At 48.6% G+C, this 17,017-nt stretch overlaps 1 protein-coding gene across 1 annotated transcript in view; it reads left to right on the forward strand.

The window, feature by feature from the left end:
- Positions 1-16,439, forward strand: part of DHRS11 (dehydrogenase/reductase 11) — a 28,656-nt gene extending 12,217 nt beyond the window's left edge. Inside the window, exons 2-7 of the mRNA XM_087751749.1 lie at positions 3,356-3,565; positions 9,625-9,719; positions 10,179-10,308; positions 10,987-11,079; positions 11,743-11,808; positions 12,796-16,439. Of these exons, the coding sequence (XP_087607875.1) occupies positions 3,356-3,565; positions 9,625-9,719; positions 10,179-10,308; positions 10,987-11,079; positions 11,743-11,808; positions 12,796-12,837 (636 nt within the window). The 3' untranslated portion in view covers positions 12,838-16,439. The remainder of the gene's footprint in view (positions 1-3,355; positions 3,566-9,624; positions 9,720-10,178; positions 10,309-10,986; positions 11,080-11,742; positions 11,809-12,795) is intronic.
- Positions 16,440-17,017: the final 578 nt, after the last annotated feature.

Genomic DNA, 17,017 nt, shown 5'->3' on the forward strand with positions numbered 1-17,017 from the left:
TAAACACGGCGTTTCCCTCTGGGCCGTAGATGAGCTTGTCTGTCCTTTCCCGTCTATGCTGATGGGCCCTTCTTCCAGCCAGCCAGCCAGCTCTCCTGGCATGAGTCCACTTTTGGGAGATTCATCCCGATCCCTTGTGCTTGTATTTCTCATCGTTCAAAACCATTGGCATTGCTTGATTCGAGTTCAGCTGGTTCCTGCCGCAAGCTGTAAGCTTTCCTCCCTGCAGCTCTGGGATGCACCATGCTGCTCAGCCTCGGGACGTGATGGGTCCCTGCTTTTCCTTTCTCCGTGCGAGTACGCTAACTTGGAAAGACAGCGTGCGGCTTTACCTGCAACGAGCACTGACACCAGCAGTGGAAATTGGAGGCACCGCTGGAAAGATAACCCAGCTTTTGATCAAGCAAAGTAACTGCAGCCTGGCAATTGCAGGAGGTGACAGAACACCAGCCCTCTTCCAAGAGCAGATTAAGACCATAGTCCTGGCCATGACCTGGTGAACTAGGATGAAAAAGTGCCAGACATGAGCCGTGGTACTTTACAAGCAAATATTGAATGGGATGGAGTGCTGGAGGCTTGGGCAGTGGGATGGAGAGAGCTCTGAAGCTGTCACCTTGGTGCCAGGGTATGAGGAATGTGGCTGAGGGCCCCGTGCCCATTTTTCCCTCCTGTATCTTTGCAGGAACAAGGCCCCATCCCGGGAGTGGTTTAGCACCTTCCAGCAGCCCTTCATACTGCTTTTAATTTCCTAAATGCTGCTCTTGCAGATTTTTCCTCCAACTGTTTTCTCAATCTCAAGTGTGTACTCTGATCTTTAAAAAGTATATATTTTTCTACTATTATCAGCACATAATCAACAAGACTGCATGTATAGCAAAGTGCAGCCAGCCCCGGGAGGGTACGGGGAGGTACGATTCAGCCCCAGGGGCACCTTTGTTCTCTGTAGGGCAGAAATATTGTCTAGCTCAGCCCAAGCAGAGCTCTCCAGAGAGCGCGATGCTGTTGGGATGTATCGATCTCCGGGCTGAACTCAGCATGTCCGTCCCCTTCTCACTTGCTGCTGTGAGAGCAATAATAATAATTCTTGTGTTACTGCAATGCCTTCACTGAAGCGGTACCCGGAAAGGAGAGCGGCTTCTGGACCAGACCCTTAGACCTGTGCTGGTTTTGGCTTGTGGTCTGTGAAAGCTGTGGATTGCTGTGAAAGGCAAATCAGAGAAGCTTAAACTCACTGTTCAGGGACTTGGCCCACCTCTGTGGTGGTCCTAGGTATGGAGAAAGGTTGAAAATCATTTACCGAACAGAGCCACTTGCCCCAGAGTAATTAAAATGAATGTGCTTGGGGTGCAGAGAGGGGTTTGGAGGTCCTGGCTTGTCTGTCCCTCTCCCAGTGAGGGTGCTCAGCCCTGCTGTGTGTAAAACTTGGCTAAGAAAAAGTTAGTCACTGAAAAAGCCACTGACAAAGAGCACACTTTATGATTTGTACTTGGGAGCCAATTCACATCTTCAGGTGGATTTTTTTTTTTTCCCCTTTTTGGACTTTGTGGCATCTAACGGAGTTGCCAGTCCTCCTTGTTACCCCGAGGCACGCAGCCGTCCTGTGTTGTGCTGGCTGGGGAGCAGAGAGCCGATTCTAACAAAATTTCAGGGATCAGAACCTGCAGGTTTCCTGGGCGTGCTGGCATCTGATCTGTGGGATGGCAGGCGTTGGAGGCCAGCTGGATGGGAGCTGAGCCCGTGCTTTGGTTTGGCATTCGCCAGGTCCCGTGGTGTTTGTGAACTGATGCAGCCCCACGAGCTCTCCTGCCAGCCTGCGCTGGGGGAGCAGGTGCTGTGCTGTCTCTGATTTTTTTTTTTCTTTTCTTTCCACTTCCCCTTATCTTCCATGTTTTTTTTTTCTTTTGTCTAATGTTTATTTCAGAATTTGGACATCAGGCTGGCTGACAAACTCTGCGAATGTCACTGATGCTGGGTGTTTTGGGGGGCAAGTCTGCCCCTGCGGCAGCCACCGAAAGACCAGCTCTGCTAAGTGAAAGGGACAGGGGACCCCGGGGCTCGCTAGCTTCCCCTGGGAGAAAGGCACCTTCGATGCTCTGGTTTGTCACCGCTTTCATTAGAGCAGCCGTGTCCGAGGCCAGCATGGCTCTCCAGGCTCCTCCCCATGTCGGTACAGGTGGTGGGGCGGGTTTCAGCATCTGCCTTCTCCAGAACGTGGGAATTTCTCCACGCATCCTCCTGGAGGGCCCGGAGGAGCTTGGCCAGTCTGGGAGGTGATGCTGTACCTCATAGCAAGCAAAAAAAGTCAGCATTCCTCCAGTGCAAGCTTCCCGGTGGTGTTTTGAATGGTCTCGAGTGCTGTGGCTGGTGGCCCAGCTTCCCCGTGTCCTTGTTTCTGGCCGAGGCCGGGTGAGCTCCAGGTGCTCGGCTGGTGCCGGGATGTTTGGCAGCTGCCTTCATGTGCAATCACTGTCCCGCGTCCTCTGCTTCCAGCCAGGGGACTCCTGAGCTGGGCCTCGCTCCTCCTTTTACAAACAGCTGTGAATGGTAGTCCTTGGTATGCAGGGAGGAGCTGGGAGGAGTGGGAAAGCTGCCTCTGGCAGGAGAGCAGCTTTATTGCACCCTCTGAAATGTCACGTTGGTGAAACCACCGCGGGCAATGGCGTTCGAGTGATTTGGTGGACGTTTGTAGCCAGAGTCCATCTCTCCGCAGAAACCAGACATCACGTGGCTCCCGCCTCACGCTGGAAGCTGTCACTGTCGCTAATATGACACATCAGAGATGAGATGCTGCTTCTCATTAGCATCAGGGGGTAAAGGGCATCCTCCAGAGGATTTGGTGCGGTGGCTGCCGCATCATTAACACAGGCGGCCAGCAGCAGCTCTTGGCCTTTCGTTTGCTTTGTATCATCTAGTCTTATAAAAGATCTGGATGCTTGGAATAACTGTTGGTAATGGCTAATGAGGAATTGTCAGGCATGCGGTTGCTGTGTCCTTTATCCGCGCGGCAGTGTGGCAGACTTGCAGCCTGGTGCCGCGGCAGTATTTATTTGTATTTTGCCAGCACCTGCTCACCTCGACCTGTATTGCCTGGGGTGATGGATGAGCACAGAGTGCGTCCTCAAGTTTAATAACTTAAAGGCTGAAGGGCTCAGACTCTCATGTATATTGATATTTCTTTTTTCTTAGTTAGCATTTACAATGATTCTTCCCTAGTGCCTGCTCTTAAGACGGGCTCGCTGGGAAGCTGCCGTGTTTTGTTAGCCCTGGGGTGTGTTTTTAAGCAAATGGCTGGATAAGCTGCTCCACAAGGAGAGGAAGCTGATGGCTGTTTTCTTCCTTCCTTTCTCTTCACTAGAAATTGGCAGCTGAATGCCAGAGTGCCGGCTATCCGGGGACCCTCATCCCATACAAGTGCGATCTTTCCAACGAAGAGGAGATCCTGTCGATGTTCTCCGCTATCAAGACCCTCCATCAAGGCGTCGATGTCTGCATCAACAATGCGGGGCTGGCTCGCCCCGAGCCCCTGCTCTCGGGGAAGACGGAGGGCTGGCGGATGATGATAGACGTGAGTAGTGCCACTGGGAGAGCAGGAACTGTGCTAGATTTTTATTTCTTTTGGCCACCAGCACCATTGTCCCCATCTGCTTATTTCGCGCATGCAGAGCTGAGGACCTGCTTCCCATCTAGCACTGACATGGTCCGGGTTTGTTGTTTGGGAAGTGGAAAGACATCATGCGCTGCTGAGCCACATGCCTTCACCGTGGAGTATGAAAACACTCAATACGTTCAGTAGCATTTTTTTCTTTTAGCTCAATGGCTTTCTAAAGGGTGATGAGCCTAACTTTTTTTTCTTCATTAAAATAGGAAATTGAATGCCAAGCACTGGCTTTTGTAGCTAATCCTGTTAGTTGTAGCAGTGAGTTGTAAAATGGGCAGATTCTTTTTGGCTTAAAAAGCTGTAATGCTTTTTGTCTTTATAGCTTAATTTTCTGCCCATAATCTGGTTAGAGCTGCTAGTAAATGGCATGGACCATTTGTACAAACTCCCAGTTCGGCATATGAAATTGCCTGGTTCACATCAATCCACCCTGGGTATTGCTGTCCTGAGGTGCTGCTATGCATCTTTTGGGGACTTCACCACCTTTTGTCATTATGCGATGGCCCTTTTCTGCACATACCAGTGGCAGCCACGGCTGCGGGACCCCAGGCCAGTTTGCCTGCCCTTGCAACAGCCCTTTTGTACTGGCCTCCCTGCAGCTCTGGCCGGCGAGATGCTGAAACAGGAGCTTTTCATCAAGGTGATTTTCCCCTCCGGTACTACCTACATGAAAGCGTCATCCTCACAGGAACAAGAGTTGAATTTGTGGCTTTGAGTAAACCTTGCAGCACCTCCAGCAGCTGTGAGGGCTTGTCCTAGTGAAGGAAAAGACATGTCTATTTGAAAAGCTGCTCGAAGCTGTAGGCTCGGGGCTACTACATCTGACAGCAGAATGAGCTGGGATCTGTCGGCTCCTGTGGCAGCCGGTGGCTGTTCGTCCAGCAGCAGAATCAGGGGCTGTGTAAAGCGAAACAGAGAGGCACATCGAGGCCTCAGACTCCTGCTGCCAGGGCAAGAGCTGCCATATCCTGGCTAATTAAGTTCTTGTTAGGATTTTGGCCAGTCTGATGGCTGCTGTGACTGCAGCCAAAGCAAGCTCAGCTCAGCTTTGTCTGCCCAGCCAAGGCTTTTGTGGGTTGCCCAGCCTGGGTCACTGCACAGCCACATCTCCCTGTCCCCGGTTGCCATGGAGTCTTTAAAGAAAATTAAGTGAAGTGTAGCTGAGGCTGAGCTGGTGTAAAGCAGGGCACTTCCCAGCCTTGTCTTGCCGCAGGCCTGGCCCTGCGGGTCGCCTGCGCCTTGTAAACTCCTTGTCCTGGTTGCTGTCATCGCGTCTTGTGTGGATGCCTCTATGGATGCTGTGTGTCCCTCGCGCTTGTTTGTCTTTGTTCTTCTGACCTTTTGTTCTTTGTAAGGTGGACAGGCTCGGGGATACACGTGGCTTTTGCCACCTGAAGGCCCTTCCCCTCTCTGTGCTCCCTTCCCTGGCTGCTCAGGTGGGAGTGCTCCCTTTGTCTCACCTTCCACCACTTTTAGGGAGCAAGATTTTGGAACGGGGATTGTCCTGTATGAGAGTCTCCTGTGTTGGCATTTACAGTGGCCTGACGTGGGCTTTGGGAGCCTGTGGGGTCCCCCTCCTTGAGGGTGCTGCTGTGTGCACCCTTTGGAGCTGCTTCGGGGTGATGGATGGGGTGGGAGGAGAGGCAGGGTGGTGGCTCCACAAGGGCAGTGTTAGGAAACCACGCTGGGGGAATATTTTATTCCCAGAGGTGATCTGTACAGCAGTATCTGCCCTCATTTGCTTGGCAAAAATGCTGTTGTAGCACTGGGAACAGACAGACACCCAAGCTTTCTTCATATACTGGCAGATTTTTTTTCCTCTCGCCAGCTTCCCAGCAGCTGGTGCGTTTGCTCATGGCTTGTGTGTAATTGTCTGAATAACACTTGCACCTTTAATGTGAAGGTGAAGCCCTGGGACCCTCTAGAGCCGAATGCTTCACCCACCTCAGCCTAGGCAGCCTGACAAGCCTGGGTTTTGCTTTTTAGCCTGTTGGTAAGTGGTAGAAATAGCTCAGCATTTTTCCCTTTGCTGTGTGTCTCCAGTTTTGTGGCTGTGACCTCCCTGCTTGGAAATCTCGCTTTCCAAGCGTGCCATGGCAGTGCAGGCGCCTGTGTGGCAGTGGGGTTTGGGGAGGGATCTGCAGTGACAGCTCTCCCCGCTGTGGCACACCAGCCCCAGGGAAACACTCGCCAGGCCCATTTCTCCTGCATGCTCTGAAGCTCTCGGAGGGTCAGGATGGGGGAAGGTTGCCAGCACCTTTCACGGGCCACTGGGCTTTGCAGAGCTGGGCAGGAGCAGAGAGGGAGGCTTCTTCCAAAGGTCCCTAGGAGAAAGGTGTTAGTGAGCAGCACAGTTTGAGAGATGCTGTTGGAGAGTTTCAGTGTACTTCTGGGCTGCAGAAGAAGGCAGGAGAAGTTTCTAAACAGCCATTGATCTATCGATTTAGGAGGCATTAGGGCCTTAAATTAAAGGCATTTTTTTCTCTTTGGTAAATCGACTTTGGTTTTCATGCATTTTTTATGACCTTTGAGGCTCTGTCTCCTTCCAGACTCCTCTCTCAATATACCTATTCCATAAAATTTCTTGCTGTACATCTAACAGTCGAAATCATGTTATCATTGACTTATTCCTCCCCTTTTTTAATGTTCCAGTTCCTTATTGTCTGGTATTGGTTCCCAAGGGGGAGCTGCATCTCCCGGGGCTGCAGGAGTCTCGTGTTGGGAATCGCCTCTCCGTTGCTTTACAGCAGCGCAGCGCCCAGCACTGCCAGCCAGCGAATTCAGCGTGTGCCAGGGAGGGAGCGTGTTATCACAGGCAGGTTCTGAGGCCGTCGTCTTTTGGTTCACAGCTTCCCCGCTTTTCTCTCTACTTGTTTGTGAGGTTGTGCCTGACATGAGGCTGGAGCAAAGTCCTCCAGTCGTCCCCAATCCGTGCTGGAGCAGCCGGGGCTGGGTGCTGTGTACACATGGACTCCAGGCTCTGGGATTTGAACAGCTCCTTCACATCTTGCCTACTGACCTTTACAGCCAGGAATTCAAGCTGAACTATCCATTTGCACTGTTCAGGGCACAAAGGACTGCAGCACACATCCTCTTGCTCCTCTAGACACTAAATGGGTTTGATTCTTCTTGGCATTATTCATTGACCGGCAAGGCTCTGTTCTTCTTGCTTTTATATACCATCTGTGCAGAGATATGTTTTCTGTAACCTGCATTTTTATGTGTACTTAGGAGCTGGGATACTCATTTTGTTGCCTTAGAAAAGGCTGATTCTGGGAAGTGAAATGCTCAGCGCTTCCAGGAACAGGATCTTTCATATTCTCCCAACCTGGCAATTGGAACTCATTAATTACTAGAAAATGTGCCTTCATTGTTTCTATTGCATTAGCACACACAGGCGGCGGTCACAGACATGCTGCCTTGTGCAGCATGCTGTGCAAAGGCAGAGTGCAGATTTGTTGGCCACCTTTGCTAAGGGACCTTTGAACCTTTTGTTCTTAAAATAGGAACAAGGCTGAAAAATGTCTTGCATGGATATTTGTAACAACAGCCTTAGACTGTTTCTCGAAATGATACAGCCGTAAGACTTGCTCATTTTCCAGACATGTTTTTAGGTTCCTGAGTGCCTGTTCCATGTTTTGAAATGGGATTTCACCCAAAAATCCTGTGGGTGCTATTGGGAGAAGGCAGCGAGGCAATCCCAGCTCAGCTGCCTTCCAGCCAGTTGTTTTGTTGTACCAGGGTGTCTTATCGTATGGGCTCTGGACTTTCCCATGTGGCTGTTGATTAGTATCTTGCTTTGCCAGTAGTTGTCAAAATGTTGTAACTCTACCCACGCAAAGAAGCATTGCTCAGCGTGAGTCACAGCGTTGGAGCCGGGTCTCAGGCTTTAGGCTGATGTTACCCTCTAGTGGCCTACGGAGATGGAGTGGAGCCGGGGAGCTACTGCGCGAAAGACACGGTGCCCAGTGGGTTCAGGGCGCCCTGGGGCATGGAGGAAAGGAGGGATGTTGCTTGTCACGAAGGCTTTTTATACAAACAGTTGCCCAGATCCATATCTGAAAGGTCTGGCTCCTCACTTGATTAGTATATCAGACTGGAGCGGATTACTCCTGCTTTCTTTGACCACCTTAGTGTGAAATCCAAAAGCCTTCAGGTGCCCTGCGTGCTCTGGGCTTCACTCCAGCGCTGAGGTGGTTGTACAGTGCCACTTCTGCTGACATGTCTGCTGACTTTCTTCCTTGCGCAGCCAAGGTAAATCTTCAACCTGGTGCCAGGGAATTTATCTCTGTAGTTCCAGGTATGGTGACTGAGATATCCGGCAGTGACTGTGTGCTCAACCAAAGTGCACTTGGATGAGGATGATGACTCTACTTATTGTGTTGCCTGGGTACTCCGACATCAGATAAGCACGCTATTTACCTATCACTAAGACAAAAACTCGTAAGGATGGCCTCTAGTAATGAATAGAAATAACAACCAAGACAAAAGCAGTGACCCAAAGATCCTTCAGCTGACCCCACTCGTCCTTTGTGTGCTGCTCAGTAATTACATCTCTTGAATCCATCCCTTTCTGCCCCTTACTTTCTGGTCTCCAAACTAATGTTCCTCTCTCGCATGTCCTTTTGTGCTAGCAAGTCCTACTTAGCTCGCCTCATTCTTGTTCATAGGTTTCACAGCATTGATAGCCAGCCCTCTCGCGTATCCTTTGCTCACTGTTGACATGGCCTTGTTCCTGCTGCTCCTCCCATTTAGAGTTGCACCTGACTTCTGATTCATCAGAAATTTCGTTTTTCCTGGATATTTAGTTCACAGTGGTGTTTTTAGACTTGTCTGGCCTGCTCATTTAGTTAGCAGAGTGACGTACCGTTAGGTAGGACTTGCCAGTGTGTCCTGCCTTGAAATGGTTGCATCCTTTCTAGAGGGCTTCAGCAGACACTTTCTACCTTTCAGCCACTCTTCCAAATCTAAACTGCTGTAAACTTGAGCAGTTAGCACTGCTGCTGAGGTGGCTTGCTCATCAGTCCTGCACACACCCCTGGGTGCTTTGTATTCCAGCTGGGGGAATTTCCATACCTCCGTCTTCCTGGAAACTTTGACTCTGTGTTTTATGGTCAGCAAATGCTCAAGGCATCTGCGCATGAACCGTCGCACATTGCGGAGGTGATACGACTGAGTTTCACTGAGCCACAGTGTGCTGGGCAGTGCTGGTCCAAAGAGCAAGAGCCTGGAAAGCTCTGGATCCTGTCGTAAAGGATTGGATAAATTGCCGTGTCCTTTCTTCCTTGGCTTATCCAGTTAGGCTGAGGAAAATGTCCATGGACGGTGTGACAGGTCGGTGGCTTTCATATCTACAGGGTTGCTTGCCTACTCTGGCCCTCCCCATGGCACGATGTGATCTTTGGCTTCATTTGATTTGTGCACAGGAAGCTCTTTGCTGGCCGTGTGGTTTGCGGTGCTCTGAGTGCCTGGCTCTCTGACAGGGAATATCTGGGGATTTTCTCGTTAACTAGCTGAGCTAATTACCTGCTGTTAGTGTCCTATCAACTGCCCAAACTCCAGTGTGCTCAGTGCTGTACAAAATAAACAATTTTGTCTCCTGGACAGAGTGCTGACTGTGGGGAAGTGGGTTTGTTCTCCCTTACCTTGCACTCTACCCTCACTCGTCTGTAAAACAATTAAGTCCATTTATTTCTAGCAGAGGCCAAGGCTGTCTCACAAAACTGTGCCTCCCCTGCCCAAACCCCTTGTTGCTGCAGCCCCGAGTGTGGTCGCAGCGTGATGTGGGGTGTGCGGCGAGGCGTGCGGTGTGTGTATGTGCATTTCCCTCTGTTGGTGTTTGCAGGAATTGCCGTGGGTCGGGGACTGTAACCTGCATCCTTGGCTTTGGGCGTGCGAGGGGCAAGTCAAAGGGTGCCTGGCTGGGCTGCTGGTCTTTAGTTTCTTCTTCTTTTCTCTTCCCTCAGGTCAACGTGATGGCTGTGAGTATCTGCACCCGAGAGGCCTACCAGTCCATGAAAGAGAGAAACATCGATGATGGGCATATTATTAACATTAATAGGTACGCAAGGGGGGAACGTGGGATCAGCCACATGTGCTTCCTCCTCCCCGGCTCTGAGAGAGGATTCGAGTGGTGGAGCTTTAACCTTGGAGTGGGCTGATGGTGCCCAAGGAGGCGTTTTCCAAGGATTGTGATGGTTGATTTTCAAACCACTTTTTTTAACCTCTGCTGGTCTAAATGCAAGAAAGACCAAACCAGGGAGAAAAGGATAATACCAATCACTTGTGATAGTGCAAGGTTGAAGATTGAAACTTCTTGACCAGCTCCAGAAAACAGCTATGTTGAGAGGAGCCTCTGGTGGTACGCATTCCCCACAGGACAGGGGAATTCCTCACGTAGCCACCCTGTCAGCATCTCTTTCTGTGTTCATTACGGTGGTTTGAATATCCTGTTGGGTCCTCCTTGGGACTCTGCTTGCCTCCCCACCTCTCAGCACTTTCCTTTCTGCTCTCTCCTCAGCATGAACGGCCACAGCGTTGTACCACAGTCGGTGGTGCATTTTTACAGTGCCACCAAGTACGCAGTTACAGCCCTCACAGAGGGGCTGAGGCAAGAACTCAGAGAAGCAAAGACTCACATACGAGCTACAGTGAGTACTGTGGGCGCTCTTCCTCTCTCCTGCTTTTGTGGGTGGTAGAGAGCTGGCAGGCTTTATGGGGCAGAGGTTTTCCCTTTGGAAAACAGGCAGGGAAACGCAAAAATAGTACTCAGCGCGCTGGGAACGTTCAAGTCTTGTGGCCAACTGTCTCTGGTCACCTCTCTTTCCCAGGCAGAATGAGGCTGGGGTGCAGAAGGCACAGCAGCAATGAGCTGTGTCAGGGAATAAACTTTTTGGGTGCACGAAGCAGGCAAGTCGCTTGTCTGGGAGTGAGGGGAGCTCATGACAGCAGAGGGAGGCAATCAGTTGGGCTGTTTGCTCTCATGCAGAGCTTGCATCTCAGAAGTGATGTGTCCAGAAGTTAATTTGTACTGCAAGCTTTTCCATCATTTTCTCTGCTTCTCTGTCCCTTTGGGGCATGAGAGGGAAGCACCCATCAGCAGTTCCCCAGAGGTACCTGCCTCAACAATCATTAAGGCAAAGCCTGCTCTCTTAAACTATTCCCCTGGAAAAAGAGCGGAGAAGGAGAATGATAGAAAGGGGGGTGGGGTTTTTTGGCTTTTTCAGTGCTAAAAAGTTTTCTCTTTTTCTTTTTTTCTTTTTTTTTTTAAATTCTTTTACTGAAGGGAAATTATAAATCCTATTAGGATGTGCTCTGCTTTTTTCCAGTGTATATCTCCAGGACTGGTGGAAACAGGATTTGCTTTTAAACTTCATGATAATGACCCTGAGAGAGCTGCTGCAACCTATGAGAGTATTCGGGTAGGACATGGAGAAATGGAAGCAGAGGGAAGGGGCTCTGATCATACTTCAACAGTCTCTCTCCTGGCTAATAGTATAAGGAACTAGTTCTGCAGAGTGCCCAGTGCTTTCCAGGACGTAACCAGCATCCCCAAAGTGTCAGCACTCAGACCTCAGATTTTTGCACTGATGTTTACACACTACGTAGATTTTCATTCAGGTTCTGTTTCTGATTCCCTATATTTTTCCTTTTATTTTTATGTTCCTGTAAATAAATAGCAGCCAGCTTTAACATTTGGCAGGCTATGACCTCTTTATTGAAGAGAAGATACAATAAGTAAACATGCCTGCAGAAGAAGAAATGTGAGAGGGTGTTGTCTTGCAGGTGGCTAACACAGGATTTCATGTGCTTCTCTGGTGATCTTTGATAAGGATGGCAATGCCTGACCTGGCAGAATTACTGTGCCAGTAGTAAGATTATTCACAGCAAATGGAGAATTATCAGCACCAGACATGTCCTTTGTTAAATTTTTAACAGATTATTTTTTTCCTGCGTGCTTGCATCTTTTTGACATGCCCCAGTGACACTGTCGAAATTCATTATTGATGGGTAGGAAAGACATGATCTTGTGGTTAACTTCCTGAGGTGCCCTTTGACGAAGAATCTCTTTCCTGTCTTTCCAGTGTCTCAAAGCTGAAGATATGGCTAACGCTGTCATATATGTCCTCAGTGCCCCACCTCATGTACAGGTAGGCTGTGGTTGGGTTGGAGGACTCTGTGGTGGGTGGCTGAAGGCGGAGAGGGTAACTGCTGCCCTGATGTTTGCTAATCAGCGTTGCAGCCGCTGTATCAGCTGTGTGCTTAGCAGAGCCTGGGCTGGGGATTAGCAGTGATCATGTTTACGCTTCCCTTATGGCAGCTATGGGGTTACGCTGCTCGGGCTGCTCACAGCCCTGTGGATCCAGCAAAGGCTGCTCTGACCCCAGAGAAGGACTGCGCAAGGCAGGGGGAACGGGAGGGATATGGGCATGCTTTACCCTTTTTTTGGGTGGTGCCATCTGAGATTTGCTGCCAGACTTGCCACGGAGTTAGATCCTGCCAGTTGCCAAATACCGTGTTGGACCTGATGCTGCCAGGCACCTCCCAAGGGTGGTGTGAGATGCTTGTGCTGCCAGAGGGACGTTCCTCCTGTGAAACAAGAAATAAGTGAACAGCTTTGAGCTGGAGTCAGGAGCCATGTCAAAGTTTAGTATATGCAATGTATAAGTTCCTGTTGTAAAAGCAAACTTTGATCATGAGAGGTTTAGCAGCTCCTCGTGTGAACTCTGCTCCTTTGGAGCAAGACGTGTCTGTCTTGACATTGGATCAGTAGTGACAGTTGGCCTTCTTGTCTTAAGAGGATAAAAAGTCCTGCCTGTGGCCGATCAAGCAGTGCTTCTGCTTGACTCTCCATTAGCAGGACCAAACTAAAGACTTGAACCATGAGAGTTTGTAATCAGTGTCATCTTGCACTCTGTTCTGTGCACGTTTGTGCTTTTATCCCTTCTGCTGAAGGGAGAGCAGTCACATTCACCTTTATTTCTTTCTAATATCTCAGTTAAGCAGGCTCATTTCTAGTCACAGGAACTTTCTTCATGTGCAGCTTGCCACTGTAATGCTGCAGCCTGGAAGTGCCCAGAGCAGGATTTAAGGTGGACTTCAGTGCTCCAGTAAAATCCTATGTTGGTCTCTTCTAGATTGGAGATATACAGATGAGGCCCACAGAGCAGATATCATAGCACATGAAGAGGACCGTGAGCAGCACCGTGTATCCACTCCACTTCGAACCCTCTGGCAATTTAGGGTTTCGTCGGCTGGCTAGCAACGTTTTAATCAAGTACCAAGGATCATGTTTGAAGAATTATTTTTCTCTCCCTCTCTCTGAGCTGGTGCTGGTGCTGAGCCAGTTTAAAAAAAATAGTAGTGGGTCTCTTTTCTCCCCCACTCCTTTCTGAAACTGCTTAAGAGTAAAATGTATTTGAAAATAATGCAGGGAAGTGGTTTGTGGAAGATTGTCGTCTCCAGGCTGGTTTATTCTTCCTTTTGCTTTCTTTTCAAAGTTTGTTTGATCTTATTTGCTGGTGCTGTGTCTGGACGTAGGTGAAATGGCACAAGATGTTTGCCAGCTTCAGTGTGCTTAGGATTTGAGATTTTCAGTGGATGTCATACATGAATCCATCTAATTTTGGGGTTTATTTTCATCAGATTGATTACTGACGGTAATGATGCATGTGATATCTTCTACCTCTTTCATACTCCACTGCCCTAAACCCAGTATACAATCTCACCCGTCTCCCCAAACCCTCCTTTCCCATTCACATGAATCATGCCTGCCAAGTTTGAGGAAGTATAAATGTGTGTGCTTGCTATTTCTCTTTCTTTCTAGGTAGGTAGTAAATAGTTGGAGGAAAAGTACCTGTACTTCTGCAGGTTAGAATGATCATCTAAGTGGCATAGTTAGAGTAAGAGTGAGTTGTTTGGTATTTTTAATAAAAACTAAATGTGTGCTGTCTTGTGATCACCTCTACCCTTGGTATCATCTCCCAGCACTCTTGATGTTTTTTGTATGTGATACTTGCATGCATTGACACTTTTCTGGAAATATTGATCGGTCTTAGAAAGATGTATGGTGCTGTTTAAATGCTGGTGCTGATGAGCTGGAAACGTTGAAAGTTTGTTTATATGCAGAGATACAAACTCGGAGAGAGAGAGAGTGAAATGAACCATGCCGAAGCTGTCCAAAATGAAAAGATATTGGTAGGGGCATTTGCCTACGAAGCAGCAGGTAAAAGGTCCGGTTCAGATCTCGTCCTAGTTCTACGCTGGTGCAGCCCCATTGTTTTGCTCTGGATTTATTCTAACTTGAGGGAGAAAAGAATCAGCCTCAACGCTGATACATGCAGAGCTGGAGACCACTTGAGTCGACGTAAGACTCTTGCAGCATGGCAGAAACACGTTTGTGTGTAGTCCAGCTTGCTGCAGAGCTATGGAGCTGTTAACAACGTATGTGTTGCCTTAAGGTTGCAGACTCGCTCCTGCTGCGCTCTGGACTTTCTGTAGTGTTTTGGAAGGTGAGCCAGTGGTTTAGGTGGAGCAGGTATGGTCAGTTGATCGGAGCGGAGGATTGGGAGCCAGAGGAACTGGGGTTGGATTGTTTTGCTTACACCAGTATAGCTCTGTGGGAGTTCATCTGTGTTACACCACCATAAGGGAGACCAGAATTGGGCCACTACGTCATGAGTTTCAACTCCCTGTAAAGCCTTGGGCAAGTCACTTTACCTCTCTGCCTCAGTTTCCCTATCTGTAAAATGGGGATAATAATACTTAGCTACCTCACAGGGGTGTTGTGAGGACACACAAACTTTTGTAAAGCACTTTGAATATGAGAAGCGCTATGTAAGTGCTGAGGGTTGATATGAAGTATTATTATTAATTAAATCTTGTGATACGTAGAATTCCTTGTGCCAAAGGTGAGCAACTGTAGAAGGATACAAGGAGAAAACTGGTAAAACGTTCCTTCATAATGGCAAAACAAAGGCAATTTGCTCCTTTTTTTCTCTTTATAAATACATGCTCATGGTGCGTTCTGTCCATTCCTCATCTGTCACCAGTTTCTACTGGCAAGTGCACATAGCCTCGTCTCTGGATTTGGCCTTTTAGCTTACTGTGAGTGAAATTCATGCCCCGTGGCACGGTCTTGCACCACTGTAATGCACTGCCTTCCTCCACCTTGCCGAGGCGGTAGCTTTGTGTGGGTTCTTTGCGCAGAGCTGGGTTTCACCCACGGCGTTGGGTTAGATTGTGTCCCGCAAGGAGCGGCCAGTCCAGGTCTGCACGCAGCCAGCAATCCTCACCGCAGCAGAGAGCCTGCGCCAGCTGGAAAAGCTCCTCAGTCTCCGTGCCACCATGATCCTCAGTTTGGAGGCACTTGGCTAAGGAAGGGTCAAGCACTACTGTGCTTTTTTGTAACACCCCTGTGATGTTCAGCTAGACTTGGTATGAAAACTGGTGTTTTCCGTAGGGTTTCTTTTGCAGGAGCTTGTTGAAATTCAGCAGATATGCTGTGCAGTGTGTGCCATCTTTTTAAGAGAAGATGGTTGAACTAGGAGTTGGAGACAAAAAAAAAAAAAAGAAGTTGAGAAATTAGGAACTTCTGAGCAGAAAAAAAATGAGCAGGGATGTGGGTAGCACCGGTGAAACATCTGAATTGGTGGCCGTAACTGTGTACGAAGTTAAGCAGATGTTGAAATGCATGGCTGAGGAGGGACCTAACTTATCTTTCTGCTCTGTAAAAGGAGGCTTCGGAGAGAATTGCTGAAGATGTAAGGCCTTGAAAAAGGGCCAGTCTGGGTAGTTGCTCCCTGCAAATACAACCTGGCTGACCTGCAGCCCTGGAAGTTTGGTTTTTTTCCCCAAGAACATTTGTAACATTTGCAAGTCTGTAAAATACCCTTGAAATGATATCCAGTATATTTTTCCATTTCAAATATGTTTTTAGGGGATAATTCCTCCTGCCTGTTAACTTCCCACGTGAAGCGCGGCCTGTGGAGGGGTTTGGCGTGGGTTGTTTGGCCGCTCTGCCTCGTGTAACCTGGTGGCACCTTGAGTCTCATCCTGGGATGAGACAGGATTGGCAGCATGACTCCGAAACATTTAAAATCCCCAAACAGGAGGGTGAACTGTGTAATTTATCAGTAGGTTTCTAATTGTGAACTGTAAAATAAAGAATAAAAAGAGAGGCACACTGTGGTGGTTTTGTTGTGTATATTGTAGTTTTTGTGTTATAACATCCTTCTTACTGTTCACAGCTAAACTTTTTTTTGTGAACAGTTCAAACAGAAATGTCTGGTTTTGGTTCATGAGAAACACCGTAATTGCTTTCTAGAGCAGAACAGCATCCAGTTGTCTCACGGATAACCTGTGGAGGTTGGACTCCCCCGTCCTTGTTCAAATGAAGCCGCGCTCCACAGGCGTCCGCTGAAATCCCCAGGTAGGCTGCTGGGCACAGCTGGGTTTGACTAAGCTACGCAGGGGCTGAGCCACTGTTGCTACTTAGACTTGGATATTGAACTCTTCCAGTCTCTTGTTCTTCCCTCGAAGCAAGACAGGTTATCGTCGTCGTTAACTGAAGGCATTTTTGCTCCCCAGTCCCCTTTCAGCTTGTCCAAGCGCAGGGGCACGTTCCTGAGCTCAGGTTTGCTGTCGGTGAAATACAAGGTTTTTGCAAATAAGTAATGAAGAGCTGAATTGGCTGCCATGGCTGGACTTGAAGCAGATATTTTGGATACCTTGTAAATAGGTAGAGAGCATTTGTAGAATTAAAACCATGGGCTTTTTCCTATTCTTGTGCCTTTTTTTTTTTTTTTGGTTGTATATAGTATGTATCATCAGTTATGTTAACGCATTTGCTGGAGGTACAGCAGTTTTATCTGGTAGGTTACGTGATCTCAGGGGACTAGTCTCAGCTATTTTTTGGGGGGGCGGGGGAGGAACCATGAGCACGGTTGGCTCTGGTAACCAACAGGAAAAACATGATTTTACTTGAGATCTCTGAACCTGCAAAAACAATTTCATTTTATTTTTGAGGCCTGATGTAAGTTGTCAATGCTTCAGACGAACAGTATAGGAAAGGACTGAAACACTTTTGGTTCTCTGCAATATCTTTTTAAAATGATATTGTCATGGTTTGTCCCCCGTGGCCCACGCAGGTGTGTTTGCCTGAGGGATGAACCCCTGGAAGCCCTAAACCTATTGCTGTGGATGACCTGGTTCCCCATTTGCCTGCCCTTTGTCTACCTATTTATGAAATTAAAAGATGGATATAAAATGTAATTAGAAGAGCAGCATTTTGGTGTTAGAAGAGCAGCATTACAGGTGCGGGTCGGGCCCGTGGCAGCGCCTGGGACTTGCCTGGCGAGC

Source organism: Nipponia nippon, unplaced genomic scaffold (assembly GCF_047370975.1).
Source record: "Nipponia nippon isolate SJK-2023a ecotype South Korea unplaced genomic scaffold, ASM4737097v1 scaffold_15, whole genome shotgun sequence".
NCBI classification, from domain to species: Eukaryota; Metazoa; Chordata; class Aves; order Pelecaniformes; family Threskiornithidae; genus Nipponia; species Nipponia nippon.